This window comes from Brienomyrus brachyistius, chromosome 2, assembly GCF_023856365.1.
Source record: "Brienomyrus brachyistius isolate T26 chromosome 2, BBRACH_0.4, whole genome shotgun sequence".
Lineage (NCBI taxonomy): Eukaryota > Metazoa > Chordata > Actinopteri > Osteoglossiformes > Mormyridae > Brienomyrus > Brienomyrus brachyistius.
The window spans coordinates 22,071,416-22,089,479 of NC_064534.1; the positions used below are offsets into that span (position 1 = coordinate 22,071,416).

General features: G+C 48.1%; 1 protein-coding gene across 2 annotated transcripts in view; it reads right to left on the reverse strand.

Moving 5' to 3' along the window:
* Window positions 1-4,378: 4,378 nt before the first annotated feature.
* Window positions 4,379-18,064, reverse strand: part of hk2 (hexokinase 2) — a 167,005-nt gene continuing 153,319 nt past the window's right edge. The window contains exons 1-18 of one of the 2 annotated variants that reach the window (XM_048998565.1): window positions 15,545-15,801; window positions 12,760-12,922; window positions 11,809-11,957; window positions 11,149-11,268; window positions 10,976-11,071; window positions 10,545-10,644; window positions 10,277-10,460; window positions 9,755-9,916; window positions 9,433-9,666; window positions 9,041-9,345; window positions 8,799-8,947; window positions 8,596-8,715; window positions 8,011-8,106; window positions 7,816-7,915; window positions 7,549-7,732; window positions 6,962-7,117; window positions 6,484-6,720; window positions 4,379-6,038 (exon numbers count right to left, since the gene is read on the reverse strand). In XM_048998565.1, coding sequence (XP_048854522.1) covers window positions 5,894-6,038; window positions 6,484-6,720; window positions 6,962-7,117; window positions 7,549-7,732; window positions 7,816-7,915; window positions 8,011-8,106; window positions 8,596-8,715; window positions 8,799-8,947; window positions 9,041-9,345; window positions 9,433-9,666; window positions 9,755-9,916; window positions 10,277-10,460; window positions 10,545-10,644; window positions 10,976-11,071; window positions 11,149-11,268; window positions 11,809-11,957; window positions 12,760-12,922; window positions 15,545-15,607 — 2,763 coding nt within the window. In that variant the 5' untranslated portion in view covers window positions 15,608-15,801 and the 3' untranslated portion in view covers window positions 4,379-5,893. Of the gene's footprint in view, window positions 6,039-6,483; window positions 6,721-6,961; window positions 7,118-7,548; window positions 7,733-7,815; window positions 7,916-8,010; window positions 8,107-8,595; window positions 8,716-8,798; window positions 8,948-9,040; window positions 9,346-9,432; window positions 9,667-9,754; window positions 9,917-10,276; window positions 10,461-10,544; window positions 10,645-10,975; window positions 11,072-11,148; window positions 11,269-11,808; window positions 11,958-12,759; window positions 12,923-15,544; window positions 15,802-18,064 lie in introns of those variants that run through there. The other variant, XM_048998572.1, reaches the window with a different exon arrangement.

The following is an 18,064-nucleotide window of genomic DNA, read 5'->3' on the forward strand; positions in this document are numbered from 1 at the left end:
GCACATTTTTTTGAACCACCCCACTTTGATTTCACATGATACATTGGCATTAGATGGCACACTACAGTGGAGGAGGAGGTAAGGAGCGTGCACTGCTTACAGTGCGTTGCCGCACCCACCACATGACAAACCACCTCAGGGAAGAGAACCTGAGTGCAGCCATGTGGTGGGCGATTCCCCAGCACCACTCTAGGCTGAATGGACCAGTGTGAGGTTTTCTTCCAGTGGCTGGAATGCCAATCCTGCCACCAGTCCTCAAGTTATTCCCTGTAAGTTAGAGAACCTCATTATAGGGCTGGATGTAGGTCAACGTCATACCCAGGACAAAGCAATTACGGCTTAAGGGTCGTACTCAAGAGTAGAATCACTCTGGGAATTCATGGGATTTGCCGCAGCATCCTTCCAATTGCTGGCACAAATCCCTAACCTCAGAGCCACCACTACACCCAAAGATAGCTTATTGATGTGAACTCATACACGTATTTCATTGAAGTGAATTCTTGCTGCAATGGCAAGGGTGAACCTGAAATGTACGGGGTAACTTGACACTGCATGCAATGCTATTAGAAAGATATTTTATGCGATATAAATGTCACTGCTTTCTGTTCTTTTTGGTGAGGCGCCGCTTCACCTGTTTTCTTGAAGGACGTCCACTGGTGTATTCCATACAAATAGAGAACTTTGGGGTGAATTGAATTGTACAGTCAGAATACATTCAGGAACAGATTTAAACTTATCTGCCCCAGGGTCACCTAAAGTCACTGTCTGTCTGGAAAACAGACTGTTCCAGAGTAATGGCTTGGCCTCTGCCCTCTTTGGATTTATCAAAGGTACAATGCTGACTAGATGAAGACCAATAATCTTGCTGGTCCAAGTGCAGGGAGACTCAGCTAAAGTGGCCTCTATCACAGAGCTGCGTTTACATGAAGCAGTGCTTCCCAATCTGGTCCTCAGAGGCCCACAGGCAGTCTGACAGGGAGCTCAGAGGGACCAAAAACATGGACTGACTTTGGGTCCTCGAGGACCAGATTGGAAACACTGATATAAAAAGTTAAATTTGTGACCTGACCGCAAGTATGAGACCCAGGAATGATATTCGGGATCACTGGCTGTCATTCAAGCCCAGCTTCTCAATAACTTTCTTTTTTCAACCATCCAGTCACCAACCAAGTCCTAGTGAGGGATGTGAATCATTAATTGGCTTAGCTTTACCCTTGAATAGGTTAACTGACTAATATAAAATTTCAAAAATGTATTCTGAATTACCTACATCAAACATTTCATTAAATAAACATTTTATGGGACATGAGGGAAAATTGATAACAAGCCCCCAAGCTAATGTGATGGATATGACGTGATTTTATGTGACTGATTTAAATATGAGTTCAATTAAAAAAGCTAATTAACTAAGAGTCCAGTTGAGATACAAATCATCCTACCTGCAGACACTTTTTAAACAACATTTACAAACGTAGCTTATTGATGTAAACTCGTACATGTATTTTACTGACGTAAACTCTTGCTGCAGCGGTAAGGGTGAACGTAGGGGGAACCTTGAAACTGCATCATCACGATTGCATCATCGGCCTAAAAGCTGCGGGATACATCACTGGAGGAAGGATTTCGGATGGCGGAAGAAATTTGGCATGCTGGCCTCTGTCTGATCGCAGCTCAGGCAAGGTGATGGGGCCTGAATACGGAGCCGTCTGTCCGTTAAGGATCCCCCCTCATGCAGACCCCGAAACTAAACATGCTGTCGAGTAATGGCGGCAGTGGCAGTACCTTCACTGAAGCCCAAACATGCATTTTCTCTTTCACTCGCATACAGTAAGCAGGTGGTGTTAACACACCAAATCACAGGCCTTTAGTGTGGAACGAATCTTTCCCTATTGAAAATATTCAAACCTTTCAAAGTTTCATATTTATCTACATATATGAGAATCAAGCGGAGTGAACATTAGGGCCGAGACCCAGAGTGTTCAGCATTAAGCAAAAGAGCAAACACATTAACATAATTTAATAATCTTTTCAATAAAACAGAAAATGCAATCAGCAATTCTGCAGTGGAAATTGTTTTAAATTGAAATACCATCATGAACAACAAAAATTAAGATGAAATCAGTCATTCAAATTGTTCTCAACCAAATCAAGACCATATAGTCAACAAATGAAGCGAACAATTAGTGTTATGTTAATACTCTGCCTGTCATTTTGGGTCACTTCCCTTAAATCAGATGTGGTATTCCTAGCTTCCTTGCTGTTTCCTTCAGCTGAGGCTCTCATATCTAGCAAAGCCATGTGTTGTGTGGTTCAGTAGTTCATGCCTTGCTGTTTGTGACTGGAAGGTAAAAAGTCCCCCCAAAAATGCTCCAGGGTTTCAGATAAATTCAGATTATTCTGCTCAAGATGGTCTGACCCAAGGTTATAGTTAATTAAAACTATAAGAAAAGACTTTCATAAACTCAGATACTATATATTCAAAAATAACACAAAAAACTACAACTAATCATTAGTAACTTACTGAAATTAGATAAAAACAAACACCAAGTACTTTTTGTTCCATTCTTAAATACTGTTTAAGTAATGGTTTTTGTCTTCCATGATCATCAATGATACCTGGGACGTATTAATTGACAAGCAAACTGCCAGTTGTCATCGGTAATATTTTGAATGGAGGGGAAATGAGCAAGTGTAATGATCTGAGTGACTTTATTATTATTATTATTATTATTATTATTATTATTATTATTATTATTATTATGAAGGACAAATTATCAAATTAACAAATTATTATGGTTAGATTGTCAGAGGATCTCCGAAATGGCGAGACTTGTGCGGCACTGCAGGTCAGTGCTGAGAAGTGCTTACTGACAGTGGTTGGAGGAGGAAAAAACCACAAACCAGCGAAAGATCCACAACTCATTGATGATTGAGGCTTATGACGTTTAAATTGTTTAAAACTCGCGCACATAAAAGCCACGCGCGCGTATGTGCTCGCGAGCATAAAGCCTATCCCCTCCACGCGCTCGCTGGACCCTCTCTACTCCCGCTGAAGGATGGGTTTTCTGCTCGCGAGTGCATGCGCGCGCGTGGTCCGGGGTTTTGGGACTAATTTAACGCCGAACGAGCGAGAGATGTACAGAGGCGAGCACATACTGAGGATGGATTTTCTGCTCGTGAGATCTTACGCGTGCGTGTTTTTTATGTGCTGGAGTTTTGAGATTAATTAAACGCTATAGAGACTGTCCTGACTGGTACAGAGTAACAGGAGGGCAACTGACAACTGTCACAAAATACAACGCATTTCACCCATCTGCGTATGGGGCTGGATATCCACAGACAAGTGGTAGTGCCCATGCTTACTCCTCTCCACTGGTGAAAGCACCTGCAATGGACACACGACCAAAAGGAATGGACCCATTTCCTGAGTCACGTGGACAGGCAGGTATGTGTGTGCCGTTGCCCTGGGAAACTAATGGAACCTGGATGGAATAAGACAAACTGGTGGAGCCAGTGTGATGTTCTGTAACGTTCTACTGGGAAGCCCTGGATCCAGCCATTCATGTGGAGGGTACTTTGACCCATAACACCTATCGCAACATTGTTGCAAACCACATACACCCATTCATTTTTTTTTATAATGCGTACACCCATTCATGGTAACGGTATTGTCCAGTGGCAGTGGCATCTGTCAGAAGGATAATGCACCCAGCAGAGTTGCCCTGGCTGCCCTAAGTCCCTTACATCTGAATCCAATCAAATCCTCTGCTGACATTCTGGTGCCAAATACCACAAGCAAGGGCACCGTAAGGGGGGAGAAATTTAGGATGAGCCCCTGTCACTCAAGGGCCCTAAACATTTTTGACAAAATGTGATATGCTTTTATGGGGCCCAAAACCTCTAGCAGTACCTCTGACCACAAGACTGCTTCAGAGGTCTTGCTGAATCCATGCTTCAGCGGGTCACAGCTGTTTTGGTGGCACATGGAGGACCAACAGTGCGTTAGGCATATGGGTACAATGTTGGCTCTTCAGTGTGTGTGCATATCTCAATGGAGAGCAAGATGGGATATGCGAGAAGAGGTTCTCCTTTGGGGGTCTCCCTACTGCACCTAGCACTCATCTGGCAGGCATACTCTGCTGATGCTATATAACAAGTGGTACCGTACAGACTTCAGGTGTAGTCTACCATCTGGTGGTGATACCTTATTACTACAACTGAATATTGCATCATCTCTTTTCAACTCCACTTTCTCTATATAACTGGTTGGGCAAGTCCAGGAATCTTGAGGGGGTGGATGTTTGTATCCACAAGAGAACCAAAGGCAACTAGAAAAAGTTTAAAAGAAACACCACTAAATAAAACGAGAAGACAGATATTTGCAAGTATTTTTTTATAGTAGAGCACATTAAAGTATACAGTTAGGTAAAAAGTATACCAGTATTGTTTTTAACACCAGATCTATTAGTTTTCATTACACTCAAGTCATTTTGTCCCAATACTCTCTACAGGCATCTGCAATCTACATGCCAATATTTGGTTTAGTCAATCATGACTAGTAGCAGAATAAAGCACTGAAACAGTCAATGCCATAAAAAATAATTAAGTCAACCTGAGGTAACAGGCATTCAGTTAAAAGGGACTTTCAACTAGTTTTTTTAGCAAGTGAAACCAAACATCTTTAGGTAGCTAAACTGAATGAACGGGAGTGGGGGGGTAATAAGCGATTAGAAAAGCCCACCGGCCTCACCGTGAAATTACAGCGTGAAGGAATACAGAGCAGCAACTCGTGCTTCACGAAAGCTGATATTACGCCTCATGGGTCCAATCAAGCCTGTGGGCAAATCGACATAAATATATCCCAGCGTATAAAGATCGACTTTAAAGCTTAAAATCACTACGCAGTCTATTGTTGCTTTAACTGCACCACCTTCATTACTTTCTGGTGGGTATGTTTTAAATATTACTTTTATAATCTCATTCACAGTCCGTGCAAGTTACCATGCAACAACGCGATGCAGGAACTGAGCTCCTTGACGGTACCTGGCGCCTCGGGGAGCTTACCACCCCGTTCTGGTTCCAAAACAAACTTATTAGTGACTGTTTTAAACAATGGCTGCGTGATAATGATAATCATTAAAGAGAAAAATGGAAGTTATCCGCAAGGACGAAAGTCAGCAAACAAAAACGACTTTCCCGATTCATATTACATCCCTTCTGTACTCCAACATGGAAATTCCTGGGGAAGCCTCAACTGGAAGACTGGCGCGGAAGAAAAATTAGTGTACAAAAAAAAAAAAATATGGGTTACTGCCCCCTGCTGACTCAACAGCCATCCTTCATTACAGTTTCTATACATATCAACTCCCGTTTCACAAAGGGAAGAAATCCTGACAGTATGAAATGTATGGCTTTGTATCTCTGTGTGTCGCCCACTTTCTCAGTAGAAAGGCTGGGCATGGAACATGTTCCATTAAAATCAACAGTAAGTGCTAAGACATAATAGAAATCCAATAGAACATTCTGCAAAGTGTGGGACAGAGATTCAGGGCTTTTCCCTCTACTTTGAGATCACAGTACTGGAGCGACTCTCCACATTCCCGTTCCCCAAATGCAGCCCCAGTCCCCTAACCCCCCCAAAATAAATAGTCAGCCAAATATGATCCTCCTTCATGTTTGTACAGAATACGGACACAGTCTCGCTCAGTCCTTGGTAGACTTACAGACTTAGAACATATTAAACAAAAACAAAAAAAGATGGCCAACCACTGGATGGATGTTGGAACATCTTGGTTGACCAATGTGGAACAGCAAATGCAATAGCCAAATAACAAAAATAAAGATGATAATCTCTGGAGATCAGTCAGCGAGTGCCTGTGTTCCCCGCGGAGCTTCAGTGCTGCCCGGCTTCCCGGATGCGACAGGCCACGGCCGTGATGAGGGCCGCCCCTTTGCCGCTGCCGTCCTCTGATTGGAGAAGGGTGACGTCGCACTGGGGAGCCAGGTCCCGCAATGTCTCACGCATGACGCTGGAGAAACTGGGAGACAGAATCCAAGCACGAAGAATATTAGGGCTGCATTATTAGGAGCTGAAGGACAGGGAGGGAAAGACTCCATCCATCCATCCATCCATCCATCTGTGGACACCCACTGTATGGTACCTTTTGTATTCAAGGGATTCTGACGTAAAATAAACTACCAGTATTTCTTAACCAGATCCTCAAGGGCTCCCAGATGTGGATAGTTTAGCAGAGAGCTGGAAGGGAGCAAAAAATGTGAACTGCTGTGGACCCCCAGCGTCTGGGATGAGAAACACTGATCGAGGATGTAGCCCTACATCATACCCTGTGCTGTGTGGGACACAGTCAAGGGCCCCCGGCAACCCTGAGCAGGAGAAGCAGTTAGAATATGGATGGATGAATGGATGGATGGAGATGAGGAGCTAGACTTGTAAATGAGCACATTAATAGGCGACTGACGCACTGAGGGTGGAGCTTGTAGAGCGTCCCGTCCACTCCGACGGTGATGCTGAGCTGAGGCAGGCTGCGGTTCTCCCGGATCTTATCCACCACGGCGGCCAGGCCGGCACCACACAGCTGGGCTGCACGACGGGCCACCACGGTGCACACCTCCTTCACCAGGATGCTGTCATCACACGTGCTGCTGGTGAGGCCCAGGTGCTGCAGGATGGAGCGCACCTGGCGGAGAGCCAGCCGGTCGCTGCGGGGAAGGGTGGGGAGACCAGATTCAAACAGCTCCTCGCAGCCACAACGGACATGCGATGCCACGTGGCGATTGGTTTACATTTACTTGTGTACAGCGGCCAGCAGGTGGCCCAGTGATTAAAGACACTGTTTAGGTTTTAGAAGGTAGTTAATCTGAACGGCTGCAGGAAATAAGCAGCTACATAACTTTGTAACACATACTAGTAACCCAGAGTAACGACGACGGGCAGACTGACCTCTCGATCTGAGACAGAAAGCGCGTCTCGAAGATGCCCCGCGTCTTCAGTCGCTCGGACAGCCGGCCCCGGAACAAGAGCCCTTTGGAGGTGAAGTCCAGCAGGACGTTCCTCACGATCTCTCCCAGGTACATCCCACTGATCATCTTCTCGTACCTGAAAGGCCACGTGGGTTAGTCCAGGCAGCAGGAGAGGAGCTCACAAGGACAGTCCTCAAACGATCATGCAGATCCTGCCGCCCGTACAGTAAGTGTTACAGCCATGGCTGCACGAATGCAATTCCCACTATAATGACAACAATACCGACTGCAAACTATTACTTCAACGGCATAAACACCCTGTACTATATAAAGAAGTGGATCTATTTTTCATTTTCCCTTACTCACTGTCCTGATTCACTCACTGAAAAAATAAGTAAAGACAAGTCAGATTGATAGGAATGAAGATCAGTGGGATTGATGCAGGAGGGGAACCAGAGATTAACAAAGAGAAGGTCCTGACCACCAGGCTCGTCTGATCACGACTCTCCCTGACCAGTAAACCTGGCACCCAGCCACCCCCCACATGCCCTCCTAAGGCTTCCTCACCTCTGCTTGCTCGGGTTGGCAGAGTTGTTGTCCACCGCGTGGTCAAAATCCGTGCAGAAATCATCCAGCTCTCCAGTGTCGCCAAAGGCACCCCACTCCATGTTGACACACATACGGCCCTCGTCTCCCTCCACCAGTTCCACATTCTCCATCTCCTCCATATAGCAGGCATTGGTGCCCGTGCCTGTGGGAATCAGACACTGATGCATGCTGGGACGCAGACTGACGCAGAAAAACAGGCCGGCCCGACCGTCAGGCGTTACTTACCGACAATGAGGCCGACTTCACACTGCGGGTCCTCGTAGCCACACGTCATCATGGTGCCGACGGTGTCGTTGACCACAGCCACCACGTCCAGGTCGAACTCCTGCAGGCAGAGGAGAGCACAAGGCTGGATCAGTGAGTGTGAGGCCTCCTCCCGTTCAGTCCGCCAGTCTGGCGGGTTAGAGAACACACTCTGACCTCCTGCCGATGGATGGCATCCTTCAGCAGCTGCACCACATCCTCCCCCTCGCACCCCGTGGCCTTGAAGCCCTTCGTCCACTTCAGCAGGATGCCCTGGGGGTTGGGAGGACACTGAGCATGTGTGGAAATGTGGCTGAGGGGCATTTTGAGCATCTGAGGGTGCTTCACCATGGCTGTCAATCAGCGGCTGCATCTTTCAAAGGACACTGTCTATGAAGGTGTAACCTTTGCAGACTGCATTCTTCGAAGGTCAAACAGCGCTGTCAAACGAGACGGCCTGGCTTACGAATAGTTTCCTATTCGTGTCACCAGCTGTTCCCGCCCTTTCCCTTGAGTCACAAAGCACCGCTCCTTTCGCCTGGCAGGGACACTCACTTTACCACTGCAACAGTGAAGCTCGGGATATGTTGGGCTACAAAGGATCCATTGGGTGGATCCTTCACAACTTGTCAAAAGGAGGATGCATTTCTAGACCGAGTTCAAAAAAAGCCTTCAAAATGGGACAGCCTTATCATACTGCTGCGACGCATTCTTCAAATGCAGCCTTAGAAAGGTGCAGCCCCCTAAATTCAGACACACTACCTGGTCCAGCTTCTTCTGGTGGCAGGGGAAGGAGAAGGTGAAGCCGAGAGGCAGGGAGGCGCCTTTCATGCCCATGTACTCCAGGAAGTCGCCGATGCAGTGTACGATGTGGTCGAACAGCTGGGGGCGCCAGAGAGCCAATGTTAATGAGACGGCCAATGGAATGGGGACGCGGCGCGGTGTGCAGTAGGGGGCACACAAACCTCGTCCCCGGTGCCCTGCATGACGTCCTGGGGGATGCTGTAGATCTTGTTGTGCATCTCCACACTGCGCCGCTTCCCGTTCCGTACACGCACCAGCAGCACACGGAAGTTGGTGCCCCCCAGGTCCAATGCCAGGAAGTCACCGCGCTCTGGTGTGATGGACGGATAGACGTGTCAAGGGACACCGATCGACAGGGTTACGAAGCATGAAGGACATCTGGAGCCCAGTGAGCGCCCCCTACCTGTGCCATCAGGGGTGGCCCTGACGAAGGTGGGCAGCATGCGGACACTGGCAGCGCCATGCGTCTCCTGGGACAGGCCCTTAGCCATCTGCTCACTCATCCTCCTCTTCACCTCCAGCAGCTGCTCGCGGCTCAGCCGCAGTGAGTCCAGGATGCGCTGGCGCTCCGCATGCTGCATGGCCAGCCGGTACGCCACTGCCGTCACCATGGCAGCGCCCTTCCCGCTGCCGTCCTCAGAGCGCAGGAAGCGCACATCGCAGTCCGGAACCAGCCGGCGCACCATCTTGTGCAGTCTCCGGGCAAACCTTTGGATGGGGGGGGAAGGGGAAAACTGGTTTAGCTTCCCAACTTACAGGTGCCCCCCCGCCCGCCTCCCTGCCACAGACACTCACTGCGGGTGGTTCTTGTATACGGAGCCGTCCACCCCCACAGTGGTGCGCAGGCGGTCGGCAGCTTTGTTGTCACGGATCTGCCGCAACACGGAGGCCAGGGTGGCAGCACAGAGGTGCGCGGCCCGTGTGGACACCACCTGACACACCCGCTGCGTGGCGGCACAGTCCTCAGGCGAGGGGTCCAGGCCCAGTTCCCGGAGCACCTTTTCAGCACTAAGCAGGCCCTCGTTGTTCCTGGGGAGTCGGGCAAACCGGTGGGTAGGGAACAGGAGAAATACACACACAAGCAAACAGACACACACGCTCTCCGTGACTGGCTTACCTCTCCTTCTCGATGGCCGACACGAAAGAGGTCTGGAAGTGTCCAGTGGTGAGCAGGGCAGACGTCACGCGGCCCTGGAAGACATAGCCCTCTTTGGCCATCTTCACTAGGATGAGGCGCACCAGCTCACCCATGTACATGCCACTGATCATCTTCTCAAAGCTACAGGAGCAGACAGGATGCAGTTAGGTTAGCCGGTGTCTGAAACTGCCCACTGGGAACGGCTGCCCTCTACTGCCTGGGAACGGCTGCCCTCTACTGCCTGGGAACGGCTCCCACTAATGGTTGAACGGTTGGATATAATTTGAGCTAAATCATTAACATATGAAAATCATAAAAACTGTACTTTTCCCCACATCTTCACAGGACTCACTAAGTCAACATTGCTCACACTCATATTCTGTCCTATCTGAGGGCTACAGCAAAACATTCTACTTTACACAACAGCATCAATAGCCAGAAGGCTGCAAAGGAACTTGATCATCAGGGACATCAGGGACGCGTGTGGCCCGACTGACTCACAGCTGCTTCCCGGGGTTCAGTGAGCCACAATCGATCTCCTTGTCAAACTCCGTCCGAAGATCCTCCAGCTCCCCATTGTCCCCGAAGGCACCCCACTCCATGTTGACACACATACGGCCCTCATCTCCCTCCACCGTCTCCAGGTGACGCATCTCCTCCATGTAACAGGCGTTGGTACCCGTGCCTGGAGGGAGCAGGGGGCGTAGTCACAAAGTACCCAATGAAGATGACACTGGAGGTGACTATGGAGACAGACGGAGAGACTCACCGATGATGAGACCAATTTCACAGTTGTGGTCGTCGTATCCGCATGTCATCATGGTGCCGACCGTGTCGTTGATCACAGCCACGATATCAATGTCAAAATCCTGAGGAGGGTGAGACATTTCAGTTCAGACGGGCATACAGTAAGACATCAGCTCAGGAGGCCAGTCTGGCCTAATGGACTTCCAGATGTTCCACCTTCAGTCCAATTGCTTGTCGGCTGAGTGGCTAACAAACAAAAGTGATTTTTCCTGCAAATGTGACACCCAGACATGTAGCCTGTACCAGACGGATGCTGCAAACTCTGCTTGCAGACGACACCACAGATGCCTGCTGAAAACAGGCAGCGTATGGACACATCGAGACAAGTGCCTGAGCCAGCCTTCTATATCGAGCCTCCTGCCTACCCCGAGCTCCCTGGGTCGGGACACTCACCCCCCTCTTCCTTATGGCCTTTCTCAGCAGCGCCACCACGTCGTGACCTTCCACGCTGCTACACTTGAATCCCTTGGTCCAGCTCACCAGGAGGCTCTGTGCAGACACGCAGAAGGTCACCATGGATACCAGCGCCACTTGACCTTCCAGAACCCTGCCAGAGTGATGCTCACCTCGTCGAGCTTCGTCTGGCGACAGGGGAAGGAGAAAGTGAAGCCCAGCGGCAGCTTCCGGTCCTTGATCCCCAGCTTCTCCATGAAGTTGGCGAGACACTCTGCGATGTGGTCAAACAGCTGACAGAGGTGAGCGGGCGAAAGGAAAACATCAGACAGTTAGACGCCTCAATACCTAGCGGGTTTCTCCATTGAAAGACCTAGCGGGTTTCTCCATTGAAAGACCTAGCGGGTTTCTCCATTGAAAGACCTAGCAGGTTTCTCCATTGAAATAAAAAAGGAAACCAAAAAACATGAGAATTTCCTCAAGAACAATTCGACTAAACAACTCAATGGGCACACAAACAATGCATCAGACACTCCAGTCATCAGACACAGCTGAGAGATCCTGCTCTGGATGAGATACACTCCTTATCCTTCCTGGGAAAGTTTTTTTCTTCTCACTAATTAATTTTTTTCAAAGCAACTTCTAGTGAAGGGTTTGTCCCTGGGATATGAACTCATGACCTTTGAGTTATAGATGCAATGCTCTACTTGTTGAACTACAGGAACAATGCAGCCCCACACAGACCTTTTCCTTGATGGGGAGGGTCAGACAGAGCCTGCAGCCATAGTTGAGTGGACTCTAGTGATGATGGGGGTCTACAGTATGTTGCTCACCTGAGTTCCACTGCCCCTCATCAGGTGCTCAGGAATTGCATATATCTGGTTTTCCATCTCCACCTTCTGCCGTCCATTATCGGACACTTTCACCAGCAGCACCCTGAAGTTGGTGCCCCCCAGGTCCAGGGCCAGGAAGTCCCCCTTCTCTGTATGCGGATATAGAAACGCATCCTGATCATCGACAGACCACACTATAGTACAGCTGCCCTCGCTGACCGGTTTGATCTGCTTGTAACTGGCATTACCTCCCCCACCAGCCACTGCCACAGTCTTTAACAGCCCAAAGTGTCAATAATTCTGACAGGGAGGCAGGGCAAAGATCAAAATAAAACGCAGTAAAAGAGCAATTCCACAATAATCACATTTTATTAACTTTGGTTTTGAAAAAGAAACCCTTAAAAGGAAGAACAAACACAAGTGAAGTTAAAAGCACTGCTGCCACTGTCGACCCTGCCCTCCTGCTTCTGCTCACTGCAGCCTGACCTCATTGACAGGATAACAACAGTTTAATGAGGCACCAAAGGCCAGAGTCAACAAGGGAGGCGGCGGACTGGAGCACAGGCTCCGGCACACACATGAAACATACAGCTACAGCCACAGCTACGACTGGATACAGTGGTTAAGCTACAAATACTGCTACTACAAGTACAGCTACAGCTGCCCTGCAGCAGGGCTGCGGCTCAGTGTCACCCACCATAACGACAACAATAAAACGGGGACATAAAATTATATTCCGATCATAAAGTTAGACTTTTAAATCCTTAAGCAAATGAGAATACACTTGGTAATATATAAATATGAAATCCAGAGATGCACAGTGGAAAGATACAAGCACCAGTCGGAGACCTTTCAGCAAGATTTTTACTATTTTATTTTATTATATTGATTATCGGCCTCCTTTGGGGCAGATCGAGACGTTTTTTGGACTGTTCTGAGCCCACGCCTCACCTGTCCCATCAGGTGTAGACCGCACAAAGGTGGGTAGCATCTTGACGGAGGCTGTGGGGTTAGTGTCCCGGCAGAGGCCCCGGTCCATCTCCCGCCGGAAGCGCTTGGACACGTCCATCAGGGTCTCGTCCGACAGACGCATATGATACAGGTACTTGTCCACCTGCAGGGGGGGGAGGAGGAGGGAGCGGGTTCAGTCATGACAGGTGTTGACAGGATAACGGCTCACAAGACAGGAGGTGGGAGGAGCTTAAGCATCTGACCAAAACCAGGGAGCGTGATAAAGCATGTCCATGAGACGGCAACTGGGACGATTAACACACCCGATAAACACCTGCAGATGATCTATGACCCAATGTGTGTATTACCCAACAGTGTGCACCCAACTTTAAATACATTACCCAAAAATTACATCACGTCTATCTGAGAGACGTAACGGAAAGTCTTACTGCATACGTGCCAAGCGGCACGTTCACTGCAGTGGTGTATATCAAAAGGCCTGCTGTAGGACGGCAGGGTCTGACGCTCCTTCCAGAGCTTCATCCAGAACAAGGAGCCTGTTGTACTGCTCTGCTGCTGCTTCAGGTGTTTGTCTAAGGTTGTGTGTTTTTTTAAGGACACAAATTCCACCTGTTCTGAAGATAGAGGTGTTACTATACGCCAACGAGGCTATCAGAGCCCGCGATACAGCACGGCACTAATACGGTGCCGTATCAGAGGACAACACAACGACCTCTCTCTACATCACGTTTCATAAAGGCAAAGAAATGCATTCGCTGTTTCCAAACACAACCCCCCCGCAACCACCCCCAACAGCAGCTGACTAATGCCTCTGCCTCACAGCCATGCAAAACCGGCAGACATGTGACTGAGGTGAAACTTGATCCTCGTGGCTGATGTGAACTTGCACAGAGCTCTGGAGGGAGCGGTTTGCGGCTGTGAACTAACAGACCGCTCCCCCCCCTTATTAAACACGGGCAGACAGACTCCGGAAGGAGAACAACTCCTCAGCTGCTTTGGCACGTACCTCTGATTGTGAAACAAACCGATACAGGCAAAATAACTCTGTGTTGTACTGATATTACGGGACCCACCCCCTCATGCGGCCATTGCAGTGGTTAAGTATTCTTGCGCGATGGGAGAGATTTCTTGGTGGTATAGTAGGTCACCTTGGTGTCAGGCACCAGCGATGAACAGGTGAGGGAACCGAGCGAAAGGGCAAAGTGACCCAACAGCTGAGAAGTCCTCTGAGGGGGGAGAGAAGGTGGGGGCATGAAGCAGCGCTGAGGAGGAGGAGTATAAAAAATGTTTGGTTTGGGAAATGTCAGCAAGCGAGAAGCAGATCAGAGAATGCGGTCACATGAGATCAGACTTACAGGCGGGCGGAGGACAGAAAATGACAGGAAGCTGAGCAAAATAAAAGGAAATCTATAAAGGGATCATGCCAGCCAGTGAGATTCCAGGGGTGTGTGTCTGTCCGGCTGATAGGAGAAGGGAACATGGCACCCTTTCGCAAAACTTAACATGGAATAAGACGGAAGGAACATCCTGAAACTACTATATAAAGGCTGGCAAGAATACAATCCCACTGCCACGCAAGAAGTGACACATCCATTCGCATATTAAACAAGATTGGGGGGGGGGTCCGATCAGTGCAGAACTGACTAAGCAACCAGAAGTAGAAAAAGCTGAACATGTGACACTGAAAGACACAGCCATTCCTCTCTGCCCCCCCTGTGCATGCTGGGAAATACAAAGGTCTTAGGGCTGCCAGACCGAACCCATTTAGCGACCTAAGGGGGAACTGGACCAAATCCATTTAATTAAGCCAAACCCTTGCTTTAAAGCAAATGGCATAAAACATAGTTTCAGTATTACTTAATCCACAGACTGTACTGCAATGCAATCTGGGAAACTTACACCACTGAGGGTACATGCTTCAGAACCAAAAAAACATTTCAACAGAAAAGGTCAAACTGCTGGCTGTGAAGTAACATAACAGTAACTAACCACACCAGGAATGACATTTTATTTAAGCATGCCACACACCTTTTCATAGTTTACCAGTCATGCTTGAAGAAGATGCCCGATTATTCCTGCTTAACCTGATCATCCGTTTTACACACGTAATAATGTAAGATCGCACGGAATGTGAAGTATTTTTCTGATCTCTCCCGCAATCAGAATGTCCGGTTAATTTTAGTTTTTGAGTTTTGAGATCTTTCATGGCTGCCTGCGCCTCTCCCTAGACGAATACATCTGACACCAAGGTCCTGTCTGGTGTAATACTATCCTACTGATTCATCCAATAAACTACAGATACAATGAGTGATTGCGACTTTTTTTGTTCCCTTCTGTTGATGCGGGTTGTTTTTTAGTGACCTTGTATATGCGATACTCCTGTAACCAGAAAAGTGGCGGCAGCCGTTTACACTAACGTCGGCACTTCCTCAATCACCAAGCAATCGGGAGTCAGAAAAGCCCGGTTTTCCGTCTTCCCGGGGTAAAAGGGGACCGAGATGGGGCTGACGTGCTCCCGTCGCTGACAACGCGCTCATGAATAAAGAACGAGGACGGGCTTTTTCCGCTATTACGCATCACCCGCACACGTGGAAGTGAGGAAAGTCACCGCTTCCTTGGCCGAAGACGCTGCCTGCATCTCGCAGTTCCTCGTCGAATGGCCATCGGAAGAGAGGATTTCTCCATTCCGGGGCGCTTTTCCTCCCTGCGTTTCGACTATGTCCCGGTTAATAGAGCCGGGAGAGCAGCCGGTGTGCCCGCTTACCTTTTGCGCCTGGTCATGGTGGAGCTCCGTGAAGTAATACGCCAAGAGATGCGAGGCGATCATGCTCCCGGTTCCTCGCACTTCTTACGGTTTGTTCTGTCCCGTACCGGCTACTTCCTCTTGAGGTCTGCAGGGATATCTCCGCGCCGCGATTTGTGGGTAAAACAACGTGTTCAAGCCGACTGCGAGACCGGCAAACGCGCTCTCTTCAGCGGATGCGATGAAAGTGGGAGGTGGCTGAAGCCGTCCAAGACTTTCCCCTCCCACACGAAACTCCTGAGCCCCGGAGCGTCACGGCCGGCCCTGCCGCCGATTGGTGCCAGCGAAGGTGTGTGCCCTGCCCCGGGCCGCTCGTCACGCCTCCCGACACAAAGCATTAGTAAGAGGTATGAATGAATAAGCACGTCCGCAGATATAACTGAAGACACAAAATGATGGTGTGGATTACAGTATTTTTATTATTATTATTTTGTTCGTTCATTTTGGTACAACAAAAAGAAAAGGCATCCCCTTAAATGGAAATCTTTTGTGTTTTTTTAGTATGCCACTGCTATCCGACAGGAATTTAACTCTGATCCGCTGACGCATAGCAAAGTCACTCGGCTGAATAGCGTCGCTTTCAGCTATTTTATTACCCATTCTTTTGTTAACTCTCCGAACTGCACCCATCGATCCTGTTTTAAACACTACAGTGTGTCGGTAAGCTTGCGTCAGTACACGGCTTCTGAAGTGGCACAAGGCGTGGAAAATGTTTATTTTAGCATGGGTAACGTAATTCTCACATCTTGGATACTAGTGTAAAATAATTCAGAGGACAAAGAAGCTATATTCATCGCAATACAGACGTTTGCCAAAAAGTTTTTTAGGGGGAAAGTTACACGTTTCATAAATATACATAGAAATAGGCTAAAGTAAACCAAGCTTGATATGATGAAATCAAACAGGAAAATGACAACATGTCACAACATGGCTCTACCAAACTGAGATACTGAATCTGCTTGTCACTGCCTGTACATCACGTCCTCAGCGCAAAGGCCTGCGGCTGGATGCTGGATGGGAGTCACGTTTCCCAAACTGTGCCAACCACACTCATTAAATCTGCAGTTAGTTTGCTGGCCTCACATGACAAGACTTGGAACCCAAGCCTACAGCCACCATTGTCCAGGAAACGCCCCATATTACACCTACAGTCCATGGTCAGCGCATGCCAAGTATAGCACTGAGCTCAGATTTTGTTTATTGTTTATTAAGAGGTCTGTAGAGTCAGTGTTATGACCCAATGTTTTGAAAACTTTTTTCTTTAAGGAAGAACAAGAATTAAACAACTGTCTGTTTAAGTCTGTCTTTTACAGCAATGTCTTGTTGCATAAAAAAAACAATATTTTCTAAATGAGCTTGTGTTGAAGCAGCTTGAAATGTGTCGACATGCTTGGGATGAGTACCTGGTGTCATTCAGGTACTCCTGTGTCAAAACAGTTTCTAAAAACTGGTTCAGTAGTTATGCAGAAAGAGTGAAATGTATCTATTGCACAGGGCAGCCCTGAATGAGGGACAAGCTTGGCTGTAACAAAGGATTTCTTTGAATCCCTGCTTCCTTCTTCTGTGCCTTGTTATGACAAGAGAGAATATTAAGCCTTTGGGATGCACTGTCTAATGCTTTGCACTCGCATTAACAGATTAACTATTTATAACTGCGGGATGAAACTTTGTTGCAAAGCTAAGCATTTTTAGATGCTTTAAGATAAGAGAGGTAACATGGCACTTTGGGCGGAGCTTAGTGGGGGCTCTCTGTCGAATGCGCTCCGCATGCTGCATGGCCAGCCGGTACGCCACCGCCATCACCATGGTGGCACCCTTCCCGCTGCCGTCCTCAGACCGCTGCTACTTTACAGGAGCCCCCCCGCCTCCCTGCCACATAGACACAGGTCCTAATCTAGCAGCACAGCGGCTACAACGGGATCTAGATTTAATTAGCGACTGGGCTGATACCTGGCAGATGAAATTTAACATAGATAAATGTAAGGTAATCCATGCAGGGAGCAGAAATATAAAGGACAGATATTTATGGGTTCCACTGAAATAAAGGTAGCTGATGATGAGAAAGACCTCGGTGTGTATGTTAATGCTTCCATGTCCCACTCTCACCAGTGTGGGGAAGCAATAAAAAAAGGCCAATAGGATGTTGGGTTACATCTCAAGGTTTGTGTTTAAGTCAAGAGACATCATGCTAAGATTGTACCCCACCTTAAATATTGTGTGTAGGTTTGGTCACCATACGTTACGAAGGACATTGCTGCCTTGGAAAGGGTGCAACGCAGGGCTACGAGAATGATTTCTGGTCTTAGAGGAATGTCTTATGAGGAGATGTTAGCTGAGCTGAATCTGTTTAGCCTTGAGCAAAGGAGACTAAGGGAGACATGATCAAGGTATATACTGTAAGATTCTTACAGGTCTGGATCCTGTTCAGCCAAATGGCTATTTCAATATTAGTTTAAGTACTAGAACTTGTGGCCATAAGTG